Source organism: Danio rerio, chromosome 5 (assembly GCF_052040795.2).
Source record: "Danio rerio strain M-AB ecotype USA chromosome 5, GRCz13ab, whole genome shotgun sequence".
Lineage (NCBI taxonomy): Eukaryota > Metazoa > Chordata > Actinopteri > Cypriniformes > Danionidae > Danio > Danio rerio.
The window spans coordinates 32,177,292-32,196,309 of record NC_141025.1 but is presented as its reverse complement, the minus strand read 5'-3'; the positions used below and the strand labels follow the sequence as shown (position 1 = coordinate 32,196,309).

Here is a 19,018-nt window from a genome sequence, read left to right as displayed (position 1 = left end):
ATTAATGTTTATAAAAATGTTCATGCTTAATTCCGAAATGTTCAGCTAACCGGTCCATTAAATGAAATTAATAAATACAGCTTTTGATTGACATTGAGATTAACATTAATAAATGCAATTTTCCAGTGTTAGCTCCAAACCTATAGTGAACTCTAAAAACAGCAGAAGGTTAGCAGGGCAGGCCTACAGAAGTTGGAAACACGGCACTTGTTGTCATGAGCACAACCACAAAGAGAACCGAGAAATTATGCTAAAAATATCTTTTAAACTGCTTATAGCACCGCTTGATCAAACCATAGGGGAGATTCTTCCATTAAAACCAGCCAAAAACTATAATAATAATAGTTAAATTGCAAATTTGAATAAAACCCACAGCTCACATTGTGGACTTAAAGAGCTGCTGTACGAGTAATGAGCATTTTAGTATTCTAGTCTGGTGTAACTGGGGACTTCTGACAAGGAGGAAACAAAACCATCCAAGCATAAGTCTGCAGTTTCACACAGATGATGTGCCATTCCAAACAAACATAACTATAAGCTTTCCAATGATGCACTGTGAAAATAAGAAAGACAAAAGAGCAGTAACATAAACAGGGTCCTCTGAGAATGCCCACAGGTCAGTGTGTGCCTTTCTGGTGTGTCCATGTCAGCCAGTTGTGTGTATTATGTACATTAGCAGTCGTCTACCAATGCCAGCTGCCAGCCAGTATGGCTTACAAAAACACAAGCATGTGCAAACTCACATACAAAAATGGCGCGCAAAACTGAACCACAAAGATCGAAACCCCCAACAGGTGAAAGTGAGAAAGCTGTATCAACAACATCTCAGCAATATAGGTAGTTACAGTGTTCACAAATACAAAAAAGGACAGTCTGTAAAAATTAACATCCTTTTAAGTACTGTATGACCACCGATTTTAATTACAGCAAATTTAAACCTCTATACTACCTACTGTACTGTATCACATTAAGTTTTGTGGAAAGCACATACCCAGCTAACAGACAATGAGTTTAACCCCAGAGGGTTCAATCCACCACAGTTACAGCAACATCTAACCATTGGCCTCTTTTTACACACAGATGAAATAAATGCATAATAGATAACCTCATTTTAGCACAGCGCAAAAGCAAGCTGTATAGCTTCTTCTGTGCTAATTGTTTGCCCTACTTGTTTAACAGACTGGCTTTTTTTATCATTCATGAAGACGGGTTTCCTCATTCTAAGGAGGACTGAAAGAATGGAGGAGATGGACGGAGTATGCAGTCACAAATCCTTAACATTAAAGGGAATCAATTTTACAATGTTTACAAGACGTAAAATAAGTCTTTGGTGTCTCCAGAATGTGTCTGTAAAGATTCAGCGCAAAATACCCATCAGATCATTTATTATACTCTGCTGCAAATGTCAAATATGGGGTAGGCGGAAATTGTAACTGTTTTTTTGTAACTTGTGCCTTAAAATGCGAATGAGCTGATTCTCCCTGCCCACCGTTATAACATACATGTCTGCTTCTCCTGAGTAGTGGCAGATAAACAGCACAGTGACAGAGACAGTCATGAATGAAGCTGAGATTCGGTTTACGAGAATATAAAGTAAGATTATACCAGATTTAATGTCCACAAACTGAGACTGCAGTTGTGTGCTTGAATCATTTTCATTTATAGTTTTATTGACACTATGCAGCTGTGGTAATTCTAGTGGATATGAATTAGATAGCGGATTTATTGTCTTTTCTTTATTACAAACATGCACTGTTTTAAAAATGTTTTAAACTTGTAAAACTAAGTGCAGCTGATGACATTTACGCAATAAAGATACAGATGATGATGTTAAAATGGGATTTACTATAGGATAAGACAATGAGAAACTTTAGCTTATGAATACCTCTACTTATGAATAACTCTAAACCCCATGATAAATTATGAGCAGTATATAATGAAAAGCAACATAACCCAGCTAATTTTCCCTTTACCCTGATTAAAATTGACTTCATTGGTTCATTATTCGGTTCTCTCCATTAGGGCACAAGTAATCGAAATGAAATCGACATTCAGAACCTATAATCGATCAAATTCTCTAAGGTAAATTTTTTTTAGGAAAATTACTTTTCCTACTGCGTGTGGAGTCATGTGACCCCACTCTGTTTATGCTGATTTAAACTTTTGCGTCGAATGCATGGGTGTGGTCCGGTGCAGCCTTTTTGCGCACCTCTCAAAAAATGTAACTACAAGTCGCATGTTTGCACTATGAAGAGGATTGAAAGCTGCAGAGATGCCTTGAGACGGCATATTTTCCATTACAATTAAATTATTATTTACATTAAAATATTTGTTTACAGAAGATTTAAGAAATGTGCTGCTTAAAATATTATTTACAGGATATACAAGGATATAGAAGAGATAGTGCTTATTTTGTACTTTTAATGTGAAAAACATTGAAAATAAATAATTTTGTTACCAATATTGGTTGGTTTTAGGCAATGTGTGTTTAAATTTCAGTTGTTCAATGTTGATATTAAATAAATAATTATAGATAGTAGATAGTGTGTGTTTCCTTCAGTAATTTTAAATTCAAGTAGTGCACCCTTCATTCAGAAATCTCTCACTTGTAATGGTTCATTAATTGTAATCGAGTTTAAATGTTCAATTAATCGAAAATTTAATTTTAGGCCAAATCGCCCAGCCCTACTCTCCATTGTTGTTACATAATCTCATACAGTATAACATAAAGAAAGATGTATAAAATTGCATTGACTCTAGACAACAGATTGTATTTTAATATTTTTTTGAGAACTGCTTACGTTCACTTACAACAAAGCCCTTTTAGAACAACTTAGAACTAAATTCTATAACCTTAGAATAAAATATCTATCTCCCTTGACACTCAGTGGGTAGCACTGTCACCTCACAGCAAGGTCACTGGTTTAAGTCCAGGCTCTAGCCTATCTGTGCTGAGTTTGTATATTTGCCCCATCATCTGCATGGGTTGCTCTGGTTTCCCCCACAGTCCAAAGACATGCTAATTGGCCATCTAGAATGAGTATGTGTGGATTAAGAACGTGTATGTGTGTTTCCCAGCACTGAAAGCTCAGGAAAAAAAAAAAAATACCAGAGTAACTGGTGGTTCATTCCACTGTGGTGACCCTGATAAAACAGGAACTAAGCTAAAAGTGAGTGAGCATTTTGTAAATGCTAGTTAGTGATCTCATTGCAAGAAATTCACCCATTTTGAACAAACGATTTTTAAAACGCCTCATTTATAAGGGTTAAAGGTGACGAAGTAGTGTGCAAATTTAATAAATCTCTAGTCAGATAAATTTCATCACCAGTGTAAATAACTACACAGGAACCATTGTTTTAATTCAAATTAACGAGCAAATTAAAAATTTCTGTTAATTTAAAATGTAATAATTAAAACTAAATTATTTTTTGTTATTAGATTCGTTTTTAAGAAACAGTTCACATAAAATTTTATTGTATCATTTGATGCCATGTCTTGTGTGACTTAATTTCCTTAAAATATAAACTGAGATATTTTAAATGATGTTAGGAGCCAAACTTTGTTTAAATATGGGATTTTTATTGTTATTAATATTATTCTTATTTAACCTTTTTATGTGCTACAAAACATTTCTTTGGAGGAACATTCTTTTTAGCCAGAAAGACCGCTGGCCTGTAACACTCCTTTTAAGGAAGTCAAAATATACAAAGAGCAAAGTTCAACTGCAAATCTGTTTATATTTGTATTGGTAAGTTATGCTAAGGCCTGTAGAATGTTTTAGTCATGTATCATTTCAGGGAATGTCGCTACAAATCATATTCAACTTCTACAAAAGGATTTCCTGCAAAACATAAATAGAGGAAAGTGGAATGTTTTCTGATGAATAGTTATGTGGGATTTCAGATGCATCATGCAAAAGTCTGTGCCAGAATTACCTCTGGGGGAAAAACATGTGGGTGCTAATATACAATAATGATTAATGGCTTAATGGTAAACAAAACCTCCTGTCCGCCTGCATTAACAACGTGGCAGCATGTCAGAATAATCTCAAAAGGGTTTGGAGCATTTCCCACCCACACGCACACACAAAACAAACACACAAGGTTTGCACAAAAGCACTCTGTTGCATACACAAAATGCACATAAACAAGGCAGAGAGACGAAATATGAAAATAAAAAATGCATCTGAGCACACAGGCAAATTCCTAAATTACTTCAAATAAAACAAATGTCAAAAAGGCAACATGGATTTATCGCAACACCTGACACTTCATAGCATCTTGTCAACTTAAGATAACTCTTGTGTGCATTTAGAAAGCACAATTAAAGTGCATTCAAAGATAAATATAAATACACTAACTGCAACAAGGTCAAAGAGGAAAGGGTATTCCCTGCGGCATTCAGCTGCATGTCAAACAGGAAGTTGATTACCAAAACCGAGAGAGACATCAGCTACAACAAGACGTTTACTTTTTCCATTAAGTAAAATTCGACCTCAGGCTGCTGTAAGGTCTTAACCAAATCATGTTACAAACAACTCTTGACCAGATATTAACAGCCATGCAATTATTCACTCTTTAATGTTTCTGTGACTTGCATACTGTATATGTATGTGTATTGGATGTTTATATAGCAGGAGTTGCTGCACAGAAGGTTTTTTGGATTAATAAAAAATAAAGGTTAGTTTAATGGTGATCAGTAGTTCCATGACAAGCTTTTACATTACAACAGATTCTTAATAGTGTACAGTAAAAAATCTATAACTGAAATGTTCTTCTCATTCAATCGATATTTTATCCAAAAAATGAGCATGTACTCACAATTCACTCGCCCTACATTGGTTTCCATATCTTAATGAGTTTGAATTCTAAATTTGCATTGAATTCACAACAGGAGATTTTAAAGAAAGTTGAAAGTCCTGCAACCACCGACTACTATTAGTAGAAAAAAAAAAACTATTACAATAGAAGTCAAATTTCTTTAAAAATTTTCTTTTTTCAATAGCAGTAAGAAAGTCAAACAGATTTTGAACTAGGATTGCATGATTTACGGTACTTTGTAAGCACCATGATACTATGGCTAAAAAATACTGATGGTGCCACTGTAGTCTGTAAACGGTAGTATCATCATTACAGCTCAACAATAGTTAATGTTGCATACTGTGGCTCTAAAATACTGTCGGTGCCACATAGCCTGTAAACGGTAGTATCGTCATTAATGGCTACTTTGGTAGCACCATGATACTATGGCTCCAAAATACTGACGGTGCCACTGTAGCCTGTAAATGGTAGTTCCGTCATTAACGGCTACTTTGGTAGCACCGTGATACTAGAGCTGCGTCCCAAATCGCATACTTATGCACTATTTTACGCCATTTTGTAGTATAAATAGTGTAAGTAGTGTGTTCACATTGAAAACTCTCAAAATAATAAGTGCACTTTAATTACCCGGATGATGCACTCATTCAGCCGCTAAAATGAAGTGTGTAATGATGGACACTTCACGCACTCAACGCGTGAAGGGGCGGAGCGATCGGACGCACATGTTGAATAACTTTATTTATTTTGGATAGTGAAAGCAAAATTCTCCTACGAGAGTGATTATAGCGCCTCCGGATGGTAAATGCGGCAATACTCACGGCAGGTATTACTTGATAATTCAGTCGTTTATTTCACTGATTTGGCAACAGTCAAACGTCATCAGGGAAACGGTTTGAATTTCCGCTTAGTAAAAAAAACATTAGTGTGCCATTTGGGACAGCACTACATACATATACTATCCTGTTGAGTGTGTAAGTGCATAAGTACATAGTGCATGAGTGCATAGTGTATAGTGTGCCATTTGGGACGCAGCTTATGGCTCCAAAATACTGATGGTGCCACTGTAGCCTGTAAACGGTAGTATCGTCATTAACGGCTCTACAATAGTTAATATTACATAGTGTGGCTCCAAAATACTGATGGTACCACTGTAGCCTCTAAACGGTAGTATCGTCATTAACGGCTACTTTGGTAGCACCATAATAATATGGCTCCAAAATCACTGAAGATGCCATTGTAGTCTGTAAACAGTAGTATGACTATCAACGGTTGGGGGAAAAAAAAAATCACTTAAATGCTTACACATTTGTGCTGGTAAATAATCAATTGACTACTTTATTTTAATTACATTTTAGCTATCTGCATATGTGTCGTAGTTTGCTGCAGTCATGACAGATCATATAGTGTGATCAAAGATTGATTTATTTATTTTATTATAGCAGTAACAACAAGAGTCACAGTATGTACAAAAAATAGAAAGTCTGTACAAATAATGTTTTCAATAATAAGGGAATTCTGAATTGAATTCAAGTAATATGAAATAAAAAAATATAGAAGTTCTGACAATTTGCTTTATTTCATAGATTTGAATAATGAATTATTACAGTATCGTGATTCGATTTGGGATCATGATACTTCAGCTGGTATAGTATTGTGGCCTGGATTTATGGTATAGTGACAACTCTATTTGGAACAAGTTATTGGTGAGTAATTGATAACAGAATTTCTGTTTTGGGTGAACTAAACCTGTAAAACAATTTTGAAAAAAATAATTTAAAAACAGTTGACTAAAATGTTCTTTAACATTTTAAAGCATCACGCCAAAATGGCTCTTCAGCGGCACTGCTGTAAAAAAAAAAAAAACTATTTTAGGAGTGCTTATTTTAAACAGTGTGGGTATAAATACCATTATATCAGTCATAAATATGACCTCCTTCATAACCCTAGTGTGGGGTTATCGAGAGCAGTCCTATAAGACAAAGAAGCTGAGTGTTGCTGAGTGTGTATGTAATGAGTTAATGAGTCTGTCGCATTAACTGACCCAAGTGGAAAGTCATGGGACATTGTGCTTATGCAGCAGGAGAGTCTGCAGGGAGATCAAATGCAATGGGAATTCTTTATTAATTGCTGATGTCTCGTCAAGCGCTGTCACTAGTGTAATAAATTACAGTTGACATGAGATCTCTGTATGCTCATTTGGAAATTTCATGTTTCAATTTGAATGACATGCACTTGGTTACTCTAAGAGCAAAATTAATGACGTGCAATTTTTGTACGTTTAATATGACTGGAGATGTGGAATGACTAAACAACAGCAAGCTAAAATGAGAGAAAATTATTATTTTTTTAAATGTCATGCACAAAATGTATTCCTTTTGCACTGAAAAGTGTTCAGAGGCACTGCTGTCAAGTATATTATAGATAGGCTATTGAACGTAAGGAAAACTGACTGGAAAAAAAGTGAGTGCCAGAGACACCTTTTCAAAACCATGACACATAGGACAAGCGATTGAGACTTTCACACTTGCTGTGTCATATACTACAGTCAAATACTCAACCCTCATATGAGGCACAGCTGTAAAATAAAAAAAAATAAAGCTTCCAGTGTCATCATTTCAGGAGAAAAATTAAGAGCACACAAAATGTACATACAAGAATTACTCTCTTATTTAGTAAATACACCGACTGTGCCACAAATACAAGCCAAATCTATAATGAAATAGAAAGCAAAACCAGATATATTTACTACATTCTTGCATCATGAAAAACAGCTTTTCTGAAACCAACAGTAGTAGGGTAACGTAACCTGATGCGCACTGTTTCTACCTGAACATTTTTTAGAGGAAGTAGAAAACAGGTTTCTCAAGTTCTATAATACTAGTTACTGGTACAATATCTAGCTCATTATCTATTGTAACAATATTTCCTTTTGAAAGGCTATTCCCCACATGTGCCTTTGAGCCAAAAAACACTGAGGGTAAAAGCTGGTGGCTCTGATAATAAGAGCGGTCTGAAATCCTGCAGGACTCCTGCATCTGTCTCCAGCATAAGACACCTCAACAGAAGGTTTTCCACTCTGAGGCTCACAGCCAGGTACATCACAGAGTCCAAATCACTTTGCATTTGCCTGAATTCAAACTAGTGGTAATAAAAAGGGGTGAATGGAAAATGTCCTATCATAAATGAGAGCAAGCTAGAATAGATATGACTTCATTCTTATGCTACATTAGCAAACTATGCAGGAAATAATGTAGACACATTTATCTCAGAGTCAGAATTAATTATGGCACACGCTTTAAAACAAAGTGGCTAATGATGTCAAGGTTACTGTGTCAGTAAAAGTGCAAAACTTAGAGACTGTGTGGTAATCCATCATTCCTAAGATCTTATCAGCAATGTGCTACACTAGAGACCTCACCTCACCTAACTGGATTCTACAGAGGAGATAAAAAAACCCTACGAGGGAGGCAACGGTTATACAGAATAACTTTCTTCCGCTATAGGAAACGCGTGCTCTGCGTAAAAGCAACTCCACCGGCACGGGTAAACACACACACAGCCATGTAAAACAACACGAGAGTTTACTCACCGTTCGGTCCATATTTATCAAAATTATTTTTCACTTGTTCCAGCGTGAGTCCAGTGTTTTCGTTCACACCGAAGTTTGCTAAAACTTCTGATGCAGATTTAGTGTGGGCGTTTTCCATCTCGAGGAACTGTTTACTACGAGCACTTGAACGGCATGTATTGGTGACAAATGACAGCGAGATCGCGGACGGGCTGTGAGAAGCGGCCAAATGTCCACCGAGGTGCTTTCAGACTGCCAAGCGGAGGTGGTAGTCTGCGCGGACGTCCACCTGCCCCTTCTGCAAGCCGCCGGTTTGAGCCCGTGAGAAGCTGCTGCTCTGTGACTGACTGGCGGAGCTCGAGCGATGTGGATGCGCGTGCACGCTGCTCTGAAGGTGCGCGAGGTTCCCGCCTCTTTTTCCGTGAGCTCGCGTGTTTGAGCGCCGTCCGCGAGCGCTTATTGGCTCGCCTCACCTGAGAGAAGAGAAAGGCGACTCGATGTGTGCGTATGAAAAAGACAGCCCGCCGTAACCGAGAACTGCGCCAGCCTGATAATACCCCGAGTCTCAGGAGGAGAATGAAACGATGAGCAGTTTGTCGTGGATGAAGGAAGCTCGTGAGGTGACTGTGAGTTCCTCCAAACGCGTCATCTGTGAGCTTGAGAAACCGTCACAGCTCAAACTTGTCAGTTCTGATATCTTTCTAGAAAATATTAACTATTAACTGGCCGTCATGAATGAAAATATGTACCCACGATGGACACTGTACTTTGGCATGAACAAAAAGTTTCAGCGTTTAATGTACAGTGCCTACACCTTTAGGAATATGCAGCGTTGTGCATAGACAGTTTAGAGATTTAGTTTATCTTTATATTATATACCACTCACTCACTGCTATCAAAACATCTCATATTGCGAACTGCAAAATTATCAATAATTAATAATTCAAATGTGTGGCATTGAGAGCTGCCGCCTTACAAGAAAAACATTATTGTTGCAGCATTGAACTGCACAGAGGGGGAGATGGATTTAGAACAAGGTGCTCCAGTTCTTTCCTGGCTCATAGTTTCTCATCTGTCCCTGTGCAACGCCTATATATAGAAAATATACACTGCTAAACTCGTGATAAAACAAGAAACTTTATAGGCTACATCATCCTTGCCCGCAGAAGTGATAGGAGATCATTGGGAAAGTAAGGTATATGGTTAGGTCAAATCTGGCATCATAAATGAAACTGGCAGCCCCATCTGGCTAGACTTTTCACCTCTCAGACTGTTTTCACACTTAGTTTGATAGGTTGGTTTGAACACGAGTTCAGTTACGCCAACCTCCCCCAGTCCTCGCTGGTTCCTTTTCAGATTGTACTTCTGGGTCATGAATAACCTCACTCCAAAGTCAACTACAATGGTCAAACAAAAGTTCTGCAGCAGTTAGGGTCATGTGATTTACAATTGCGGTTTACAAATGTTTACAAATTTATGAGGATGCAAATCTTGAATATGAATAAAAATATAAGCATGACATGAACACACCTTCAATTCAGAGTTTTTGGAATCATGGATTTTGACAGATAATAAAGTATTTTTTTTCATATTGTGACGCAGTTCCAGAAACAGACTTTTAAATGAGCAAACACATGGCTTGTTTTTACAACAGTGAGCTGAATGTACGTAGTAAAGTAGGCATTTTATTCAGAAAGATTGGCAAATGGGATTTAGAAGAGTTATTGCAACCAAACAGATCCTCCTGCTCCCCATTTCTGTTTGTTATCAAAACTGACAGTTGGAAGGGCGTGGTTAAGTATGATAGCCACACCCATTACCTCAAAATCACATAATCTGATGAATTAACTGAAAACAAACAAGAAGTGCATTTTCAGATTTCAATTAAACATTAGAAGGGCAAACAATTTTTATTTCCTAATGACATGCGCGAATGTATTGTTCACCACAAAACTAGAAATGTGAGCTAACAAAAGATTTTTGATAATCAAAAAGATTATCTTTCTTTAAAATATTTAAAGTAACATTGAACTCCCCTAGTGGGCCCTGTATGGTCCCTAAATTGAAGACCAGTGGTTTAACGTTAGAGAGTTGTTTGAAATATATATGACCAATGAAATCTTTAATACCTGCCGTAGGGTGGTTTTTGCAATATTTTTGGGTATGGGGGCATATACTCAAACAGTAGCAGCTACTACTGTATGTTTAATATACGTTTAATACTGAAACAATAACGACTTGGGATGAGAACATGGTTGGGATGAGTAAACCATGTTCACAGCTTTATTAATTTATGGCATTAGACTTTTTCCCAAACTTGTCAGGTACAGTGATGAAGAAAAAAATTGAACGGTGATGAAGTCAGAAAAATTCAAATACATTTTTTCAAGAGTTCACACTTATTTATTGCTTGATATTAATAGCAGGTTTGGCATGCTGTCCCAGGAGAGAACCCTGAGCTTGGAGAAAATTGAGCCCAGGGCTTCTGGCTGGACAGTGACCATGTAAGGGGGTACGAGATCAGGTCTTGAGAGCTCCCCCTGGTAAAGAAGGAAAGGGAGGAGATGGGGTGGATAAGGGTTCATTCAGAAAACGAATATAACGGCGTAAAGCGCGACAGGCTATTTATTGTGAATTTTGAATAATCCGATTGGTTTATTAATGATTTCAAATGAGAGACCAGCCGCAATTAATCATATCACGTGCTCCTCTTAAAATTAGCTTGTGAAACTTTACTTCTAAGAGATTCACTGTTTCAAAGTGACAATAAAAAAACATTACTGAGGAAATTTGCTGTATAAAGCTAAATGTGCATCATTTAAAAAAATCTTAATGCAACATATAGATCTGTATTGGACAAAGAGTAAAGCTGTTTTAACAAAGCTCTCTCTGAGAATTCTGTAATACCCTACTTTAAACCCATTGCTTCTAGAACACAATGTGCTTTTGAGGACTATATTTATCTCAAAATGGCCCAGGTCTCTTTCCACCTATCCAGGTCATAATCAGTACCGGAGCTCTGTTTAGAAATAAGCTTTGGTGTGCTGATCTAGGACCAGCTTCCGCCGCTGAAAAACCTTCATCACTACAGTATGTTCAGATAATAAGCAAAGGGTGACGGGCATGTACTCAATAATGGTGTTCTCAGCAGTTACACTCTGGCATTTCATAAACTGAACTTGGAAAAAAGGCTACATTAGTCAACATCATCGTACCACACTAGTGATCAGTATTCAGACCACTTCCTGCTGTCGATTAGTTTAGATATTGACTTCCGTCTTAACACCACATAAAGTTGGACAGAGGTCTTCTTGGGTTAAGCCAGTGACTTGAGGTATAGCACATGGATGCAAATTGATGGGTCAGATTGCATTTGAAAAGAATATTAATAAGACATCATTCTTATTAGTTTCAACCCCCCATGTTTAGTAGTATATCCAGCTTTAGCATTGGGGATGTGTCTCTTTCAGGTTTCCAAATGATGCTGCAGAGACCTAATTCTTTTGGCAGGGACCTAGGAGAGAGCATGAAGTATCCAGATAATTTGACCACACAGTGTCATTGTGGATTCTCAAATAAAAGCAGTGGGACTTATATAATTGAAGTCTCCTTTCCACTAAAAAATAAAACATAAATAAAGAGAAGGGAAACCCTTGAATGCCAGAGTCCTTACGGAAAGGAAATCCTTCCCCCTTTTCCCCAACACTTTTACCACACTGGCATACAATGGATGTCTGTGCAAGTTACAGTTTCAGACACCAAATTTTCCACTCGGCTTTGCGAGCCTCCCAGCTGCATTTGCCTTTAAGCCTGGCTGATCTCACCATCACTTTGCATTATGGAAATCAGTTCCTAAATAGGTTTAATTTTCTTTTTTTGTATTCCATTCTAGACATATGTTGTTTCAAAGGGGATGCTCTTCTCTCTATCTCTCTCATTTCTGCTTTCTATTTCTTGTGTAAAGAAGAAAATCTGGCAATATTACATTATTAATAAAGATACATAATAATGGCAAAATAAGGACATAAAATTTGTAATAACTGCCATAATAATAGCTGGGAAAGCGGCGCTGTGATATCTGCGACAGGGACACTACTGCGGTACCTTCATTGACTTTGACTCAAGGAGATTTGGAGTGAGACTAATCCCCAGACTGCAGCAGCTGCACCTGACAGAGTGAAAAAACGAACGAAAGAAAGAATAAAAAATGATCAGAAAGAGAGAGACTGTGCACATCCTAGCATCCCCTACACTCTGTCCCAATCAAATACATTGTACTTCATCTTCCTTTCTCTCTCCCTTCTACACACACAGACTCCAAGCACATTACATCTGTGACGCAGCAGTCATTTCACAGGATGGTACCAGGGGATGCCAGTTTGCCTGACAGGAATAAAAGATGAGCAAAAGAAAAGGGGAGGAGGAAGAAACAGAGGTTTGGCTGAATTGCGGTGCAGCAATTGTGTAATCATTAATATCTGTTGTAGATATTAACATTGTAAAACCCAGAAAACTTTTTGAATGGAAGTTTTGTTATGGTTTATAAACAAATTTCAGAAGAAGCATGAACAGTTTTGATGAGGCTGATTCATTATTGACAATCGTTCTATAATCCAGTCAGCATAAGACCAAACCCCTATAAATAGTCAATCATGTCCAATTCTATTTCCATTTTCTCTCAACCTTCAGCATCCCTCCACCACCCCAACTCCACACTTTTAAACTCGATTCCTACATAAATTAAAACTTGTCTGTAGCCAGCACACCATGCTCGGACCCCTAGCTCTCTGTATCCTAATGGAAATAACATGATTTAGAGTGTTTTTTGAGTCTTAGAGCACCAAATATGCATATTCCATTCAGTCAAATATCTGAGTGAACTCTTAACATTCAGATAAAAGAAAAACAAAGTTTTTTAAATGCAGACATGACATAGTGAGAGAAAAGAAAAAAAAACATTAATCAACATGACATCAATTTACATCAACATGACGTCAGATTGACATTGTACCCCAACGGCATGGGACGTTGCATTTTGTTTGGAAATGAATATCGGGTTGACGTCAACGCCAGGGATGCACTTCCCAAAAAACGACATAACTCTCAGCTGAACTATCATAGTACGATGCATTAGTTGGGAAAAGAATGATGTAGTGATGAGTGTTTCCCAAAACCATAATTCCTCTGTCCCAGATCCATCATTTGAAACACGTTAGTTATAATGTAAAACGTCTATAATGACGCTCTAAACGGTGTGGAGTCACAACTTTTTTAAAGAAAAAACCCATAATTCTTTGTGCAATTTGTAGTTTTACATGCATACACATTTTAAAAAAACAATATTAGTTTTGGTAAAAACATGCATTTGCTTTTCATATTAATAAAAATATATATAAACGGCTGTGTAGTTGCAAGCGTACAAGTTTGCGACGCAGTTTTCAAATGATCGTTGGAACGATGGATTTGGGAAACGCCAAATCAACAAACTATGTTTGTAACTACAGAACTACCTTAGTTGGCAAATGATGGTTTTCGGAAATGCACCCCAGGCTGATGCCAATGTCTAACATCGAACATTCATTGCATTTTGGTTACCTTCCATGCCAAATCAACAAACTATGTTTGTAACTACAGAACTACATTAGTTGGTAAAATGATGGTTTTCGGAACTGCACCCCAGGCTGACGCCAATGTCCAACATCGAACAGACATTGCATTTTGGTTACTTTCCAACCCTACCTAAAAACAACAATATATCAACGTCCAATGATGTTACAGCTTGACATTGTATGGAAGTTAGCACTATGACGTCTATTAGACATTGGATATTGCTGTTGGCTCGACGTTGGATTTTGGTCACTTTCCAGCACAACCAATCAACAAAATATCAACGTCATATCAAGTCATTATTGGACGTCACAATAACATCGTCCTTATAAGCTGGTGACCTAAAACTAACCTAATATTAATGTCATATGACGTTGTGTCCGCTGGGGTTATTCCTTTGCAGGCATGAAAATTAACATTAAACACTTTGTCATCTATCCATCAACTTTTCTTGCTCCATATTACACTTCCACAGAAGAGTCACATCTCAGCCGCTTTGCCAATCTTCATCTATCAGTCGACGCCTAATGGAATCAAACAGGCTATAATGAACCAATTACTATGCAGTGAAAGTTGTTGACTGGTAAAATGCCAGTCAGCCAGGTGGTCTATTCAAGTGACTCCACTAAACATAATTTGTGCCCTCATCTCATTATGATGATCTTATTCATTTTCAGTGCTTTGCAAGTGACATTCTTTCCCAGAAGCTTTCGATACTGCTTCCGATAGAGGAAAAGAGATTGTTTGCTAACAAAACAATTGAAATTTCTATTGTTAAAAAATGTGTTGCTTTCAAATGTAATCTTCTAGTCAGTAATTTTTGGAACCCAATGCAACAGCACAGTCCTTCCAGAAATATTTTCCATTCTGTGAATGGTCTGTCAGACCAGAAGCATTACAGTAATGGGTGTCAGTGCTTCAGCACATGCATTAATGTTCAATGCAAAATGGCCAATATAAACCGCAGAGTGATGTAAAGTATTAGCAACACAACAGGAGCAAAAGGGAAGGGTGATGTATGCGTGGACAACTATTACTAGAAATATAATGTTATTTCATAATGCGCAAAAACCGGATGAACATTGCCCACCAGAAAGCACCTACATTAAACATGAAAAGAACATCATGATAAACTCAGCACCAAACAAAGCTAGAGATTTAAATTAAATTAGTGTTAATTACGTGCATCAACAGGTACATAAAACAGTACAGGAGGAAGCATGCAAGCAGCACCTTGAGTGTTACTCTAAATCAAAGTAATTATCCTTTTAGAGAACAAACAATGAGCAACCTTCACAGACTGATACTATACTCCAGAACTTGATGATCTTAATCGAGCTCATCTGCACTATTCGTTACATACAATAATGTGAGGTTTTATGGATCTATAAAATTTGACAATTAATCTTTCCATTCAAAAAGGTTCAATAATTTTGGTGATTCTGTAAGTTTCTATTATTTATGTTTGTAACTCTTTTAACTGTAACTTTAAAACCTTTAGATAAATGAGTCTGTAAGAGTACTATTTTGCAAAGCCAAAAAGGAATTGTAATGATATATATATATATATATATAAATTAAACAATAAATAAATAAATTAATTAATTAAACAAATTGGCACTGGTATTGCTTAAAACCAATAGAAGAGCATAAAGTAGCCTAATATAAATTACCTGCTTAAAAAAATTGATATATACAGTTGTACAGTCACAGTATTTGAAAAGCTGCTATTAATACTTCTGTCAATATCCTTTAGACATATATCACACTACTGATGTTGATATCATTTCCATTGAAACATGAAATATCTTGTACTAAGTGTCTTAATAGTGGCATCCACATACATTATTGACATTCAGCATTATAAACATTACACAGATTGTTTTTAATAATTTTGACCATGGGCGACGCAGGGCGCAGTAGGTAGTGCTGTCGCCTCACAGCAAGAAGGTCGCTGGTTCGAGCCTTGGCTGGGTCAGTTGGCATTTCTGTGTGGAGTTTGCATGTTCTCTCCTCGTTCGCGTGGGTTTCCTCTGGGTGCTCCGGTTTCCCCCAGGTACAGGTGAATTGGGTAGGCTAAATTGTCCCTAGTGTATGTCTATGAGTGTTTCCAACACTGGGTTGCAACTGGAAGAGCAAACATTGTGTAAAACATATGCTGGATAAGTTGGCAGTTCATTCTAGTGGCGATCACTGATGAATAAAGGGACTGCACTGAAGGAAAATGAATGAATGAGCATAATGATCGTACAACTAATACAAATAATAAAGTATGAAAAAAAGACAAATAAATTGATAAGTGAAGTTTCACAAACTAATTTCTAGAGGAGCACGTGATATGATCGACAACAGCTGGTCACTAATTATTAGCTAGCATAATCGGATCATTACAAAATTACTATGAATGTCCTGCCTAAACTTCATTCCCTATCTTCCTTTTGGAACTCTTGAAAAATAGTAAATACAAAAAAAGTTTCGTAATCTGGACTTCTGAGATTCACATTTATTTAATATTTTCATTTCATATTTAATTTTTCAAAACTAGAGAATATTCTTTTTTTTAGGTTCTGTAAGTTTAGTTTGATTAGTATTTTTAAGCAAGTATTTAAGCTTTACTAACTAAATTAAGTTCAGATCTGAGTTGGCTAAGCTAATTTCAATTTAACAAACTGAGTCAGGGACACTCACATATTCTGGATAGCAATACAATCAAACAAGTATAAAGTACATCATCTAGCAAAGTGGTATTATGCTTTTTCATGTTTAAAAAATGGGAGACTTAGCACTGTCATCTCACAGCAAGAAAGTCGCTGGTTTGAGTCCCGACTGGCTCAGTTGGCATTTCTCTGTGGTTTCTACGTTCTCCCCGTGTTCACGTGGGTTTCCTCAGGTGAATTGGGTAAACTAAACTGGCCGTAGTGTATGAGTGTGTGTGAATGCGAGAGTCCCAGTACTGGGTTGCGGCTGGAACAGCATCCGCTGTTTAAAACATATGCCGGAATAATTGTCGGTTCATTCCGCTGTGACGACCCCTGATAAAGAAGGGAATAAGCCGAAGGAAAATTAATGAATTGTTTTAAATAAAATGGTTTAAAATAAAATGGATTTAAAATGTAATCAGTTTCCATAGGGATTTTTGAGTAAAACCAATTTTACATTTGACAAGCCCTCATTATTTTTTCCAATATAATGTATTGCAAATATTGCAATAATTTGAAAAGACATTTAATATAAAGTAAAAAAAATTACATTACGTTAGTTGATGGATTTGGCAGACAAATTTTCTTGTTTCACTTGAATATAGGAAAATGTTATAAGGAAAAGATACAATTTTAATTTCCACTTTTATTCCAAAACAATTCCTCTCCTGTTTATCGAAAAGTTCTTAGGGACAGTGTCCTTGGGACAGTCAGCAACATTAATTTATATCTTATATTCAACTGTATTTTTTAAGACTTAGCTGGTGTGCACAGGCCTGCACTTGCTCTTATTTACATGTTTTTTGTAACTGTGACAAAAAAGGATGTGGATCAATGCTGTGATGCTAAACAGTTGTACTTCAACCTGTCCATTCATTGTACTGGAGTCTGTTTTATAACTAAAGGTAAACATCCAAACAAAAACAGTTAAGCTGCTGTGCTTTGGGAAAATAAATAATAAAAAGAGGGTGAAGAGATATGGACAGTCAAACTCAGTAACAGAGAGATGGGAAAGCAAAGAGAGAGAAAGAGAGAGAGAGAGGGAGAGAGAAAAAGAGAGAGAGAATAAACCAAATTGTAAGAGACACAGATGAAGTGGGAAAAGGGTGGGTGAGAGAAAATAAAGGAGTTAGGCCAGGCGAAATCAGGGATGTAAAAAGAATGTGTGAATGAGAAGTGCAGAGAGAGAGATTGAATTGAAGCCGGTGTCATTGATAGCTCGGCCCAGCGGTAAAGAAAAGGCTTAGGTGGATATCGATTTTGAGAGCAGGCTGGTCTTGATTTACAAAGCCAAAGCTTCTTAAGCTGGCCAGTGTTTTTTTTTTTTTTTTTAGGTGTAAACAAAGGCATACTGCATTACTGAAGAAATGAGAAAGAAGAAAAGCAAAGAAGGGCCTTTCAGGAACAGGCAGAGAAAAAGAAAGAATGGAAATGCAGAATAATAGCTGGACTACTAATATGAATGCAACAGAATCAAACACTGGGCTCAATGAATCCTGGTCACTTAATAATTACTAACTGTATGGCCATGTAGAAAAAATCAAGGAGGCCAGTTCCCAGCAAACAATTTTGTGTTTAATAGCTGTCTAATAGACATCTAAACATAGACAGTTTGGCTAAAACAAGGCTGGACTTGGGCTGTCAGTGAACATCTTATAGACATAATAGCCCAAAAATAGACTAGTCGTCAAATAGACAGATTAGTCAGACTTTATATATGTAGCCATTCATTTTTGTTTATTTGATGACTAGTCTTTATTTGATGACTAGTCTAGATTTTCACTGACAGTCCAAATCAAGCATTGTTTTAGCCTATTTGGACTATGTTGAGACATCTATTAGACATCTAAATTAAATCTTTAAAAAACAAAAACAAAAATGCTTGCTGGGTTATTATGAATCATAAATGTTTTGACCACCCCTAAAACAACAACAACAACAACAAAAAAAGATTAGTCAAATTAGTAAAAAAAAAAAAAAAGAAGAAGAGTGAAATCAAATTAAAAATTATAGAAAGTCCTTTGTTAAAAAATGACCACACACACACACACACACACACACACACACACACACACACACACACACACACACACACACACACACAAATATTTCTCTTTTTCGTAATAATTTCCTGGTTTAAGGGTCGTGCAGATTGTTTGCAGGGATTAACATCTTTCAGTAGTTCCTTAACTCAATTCACTTTCACATGGTAAAAATACCTACATATGTCAAATGCTAGTAATCTCTCACTTCATTGGTCAGTGTGCACATGTATGTTTATGTTTATGGATGTAGCTTAAATCAGTCATTTGAATGGATAGAC

At 36.7% G+C, this 19,018-nt stretch overlaps 1 protein-coding gene and 1 long non-coding RNA gene across 6 annotated transcripts in view; one reads left to right on the top strand and one right to left on the bottom strand.

Annotated features, from left to right (window-relative positions):
- The window catches only part of atp2a3 (ATPase sarcoplasmic/endoplasmic reticulum Ca2+ transporting 3), a 100,528-nt gene extending 91,749 nt beyond the window's left edge, over nt 1-8,779 (bottom strand). For both annotated transcript variants that reach the window (XM_087253580.2, XM_087253579.2), the window contains exon 1: nt 8,411-8,779. In XM_087253580.2, coding sequence (XP_087109706.1) covers nt 8,411-8,528 — 118 coding nt within the window. In that variant the 5' untranslated portion in view covers nt 8,529-8,779. The remainder of the gene's footprint in view (nt 1-8,410) is intronic.
- Nucleotides 8,780-8,781: 2 nt separating this feature from the next.
- The window catches only part of LOC147844015 (uncharacterized), a 32,064-nt gene continuing 21,827 nt past the window's right edge, over nt 8,782-19,018 (top strand). The window contains exons 1-2 of one of the 4 annotated variants that reach the window (XR_015491310.1): nt 8,782-9,015; nt 12,704-12,824. This is a non-coding gene — a long non-coding RNA (uncharacterized LOC147844015). The remainder of the gene's footprint in view (nt 9,016-12,703; nt 12,825-19,018) is intronic. The other 3 variants (XR_015491307.2, XR_015491309.1, XR_015491308.1) reach the window with 3 other exon arrangements.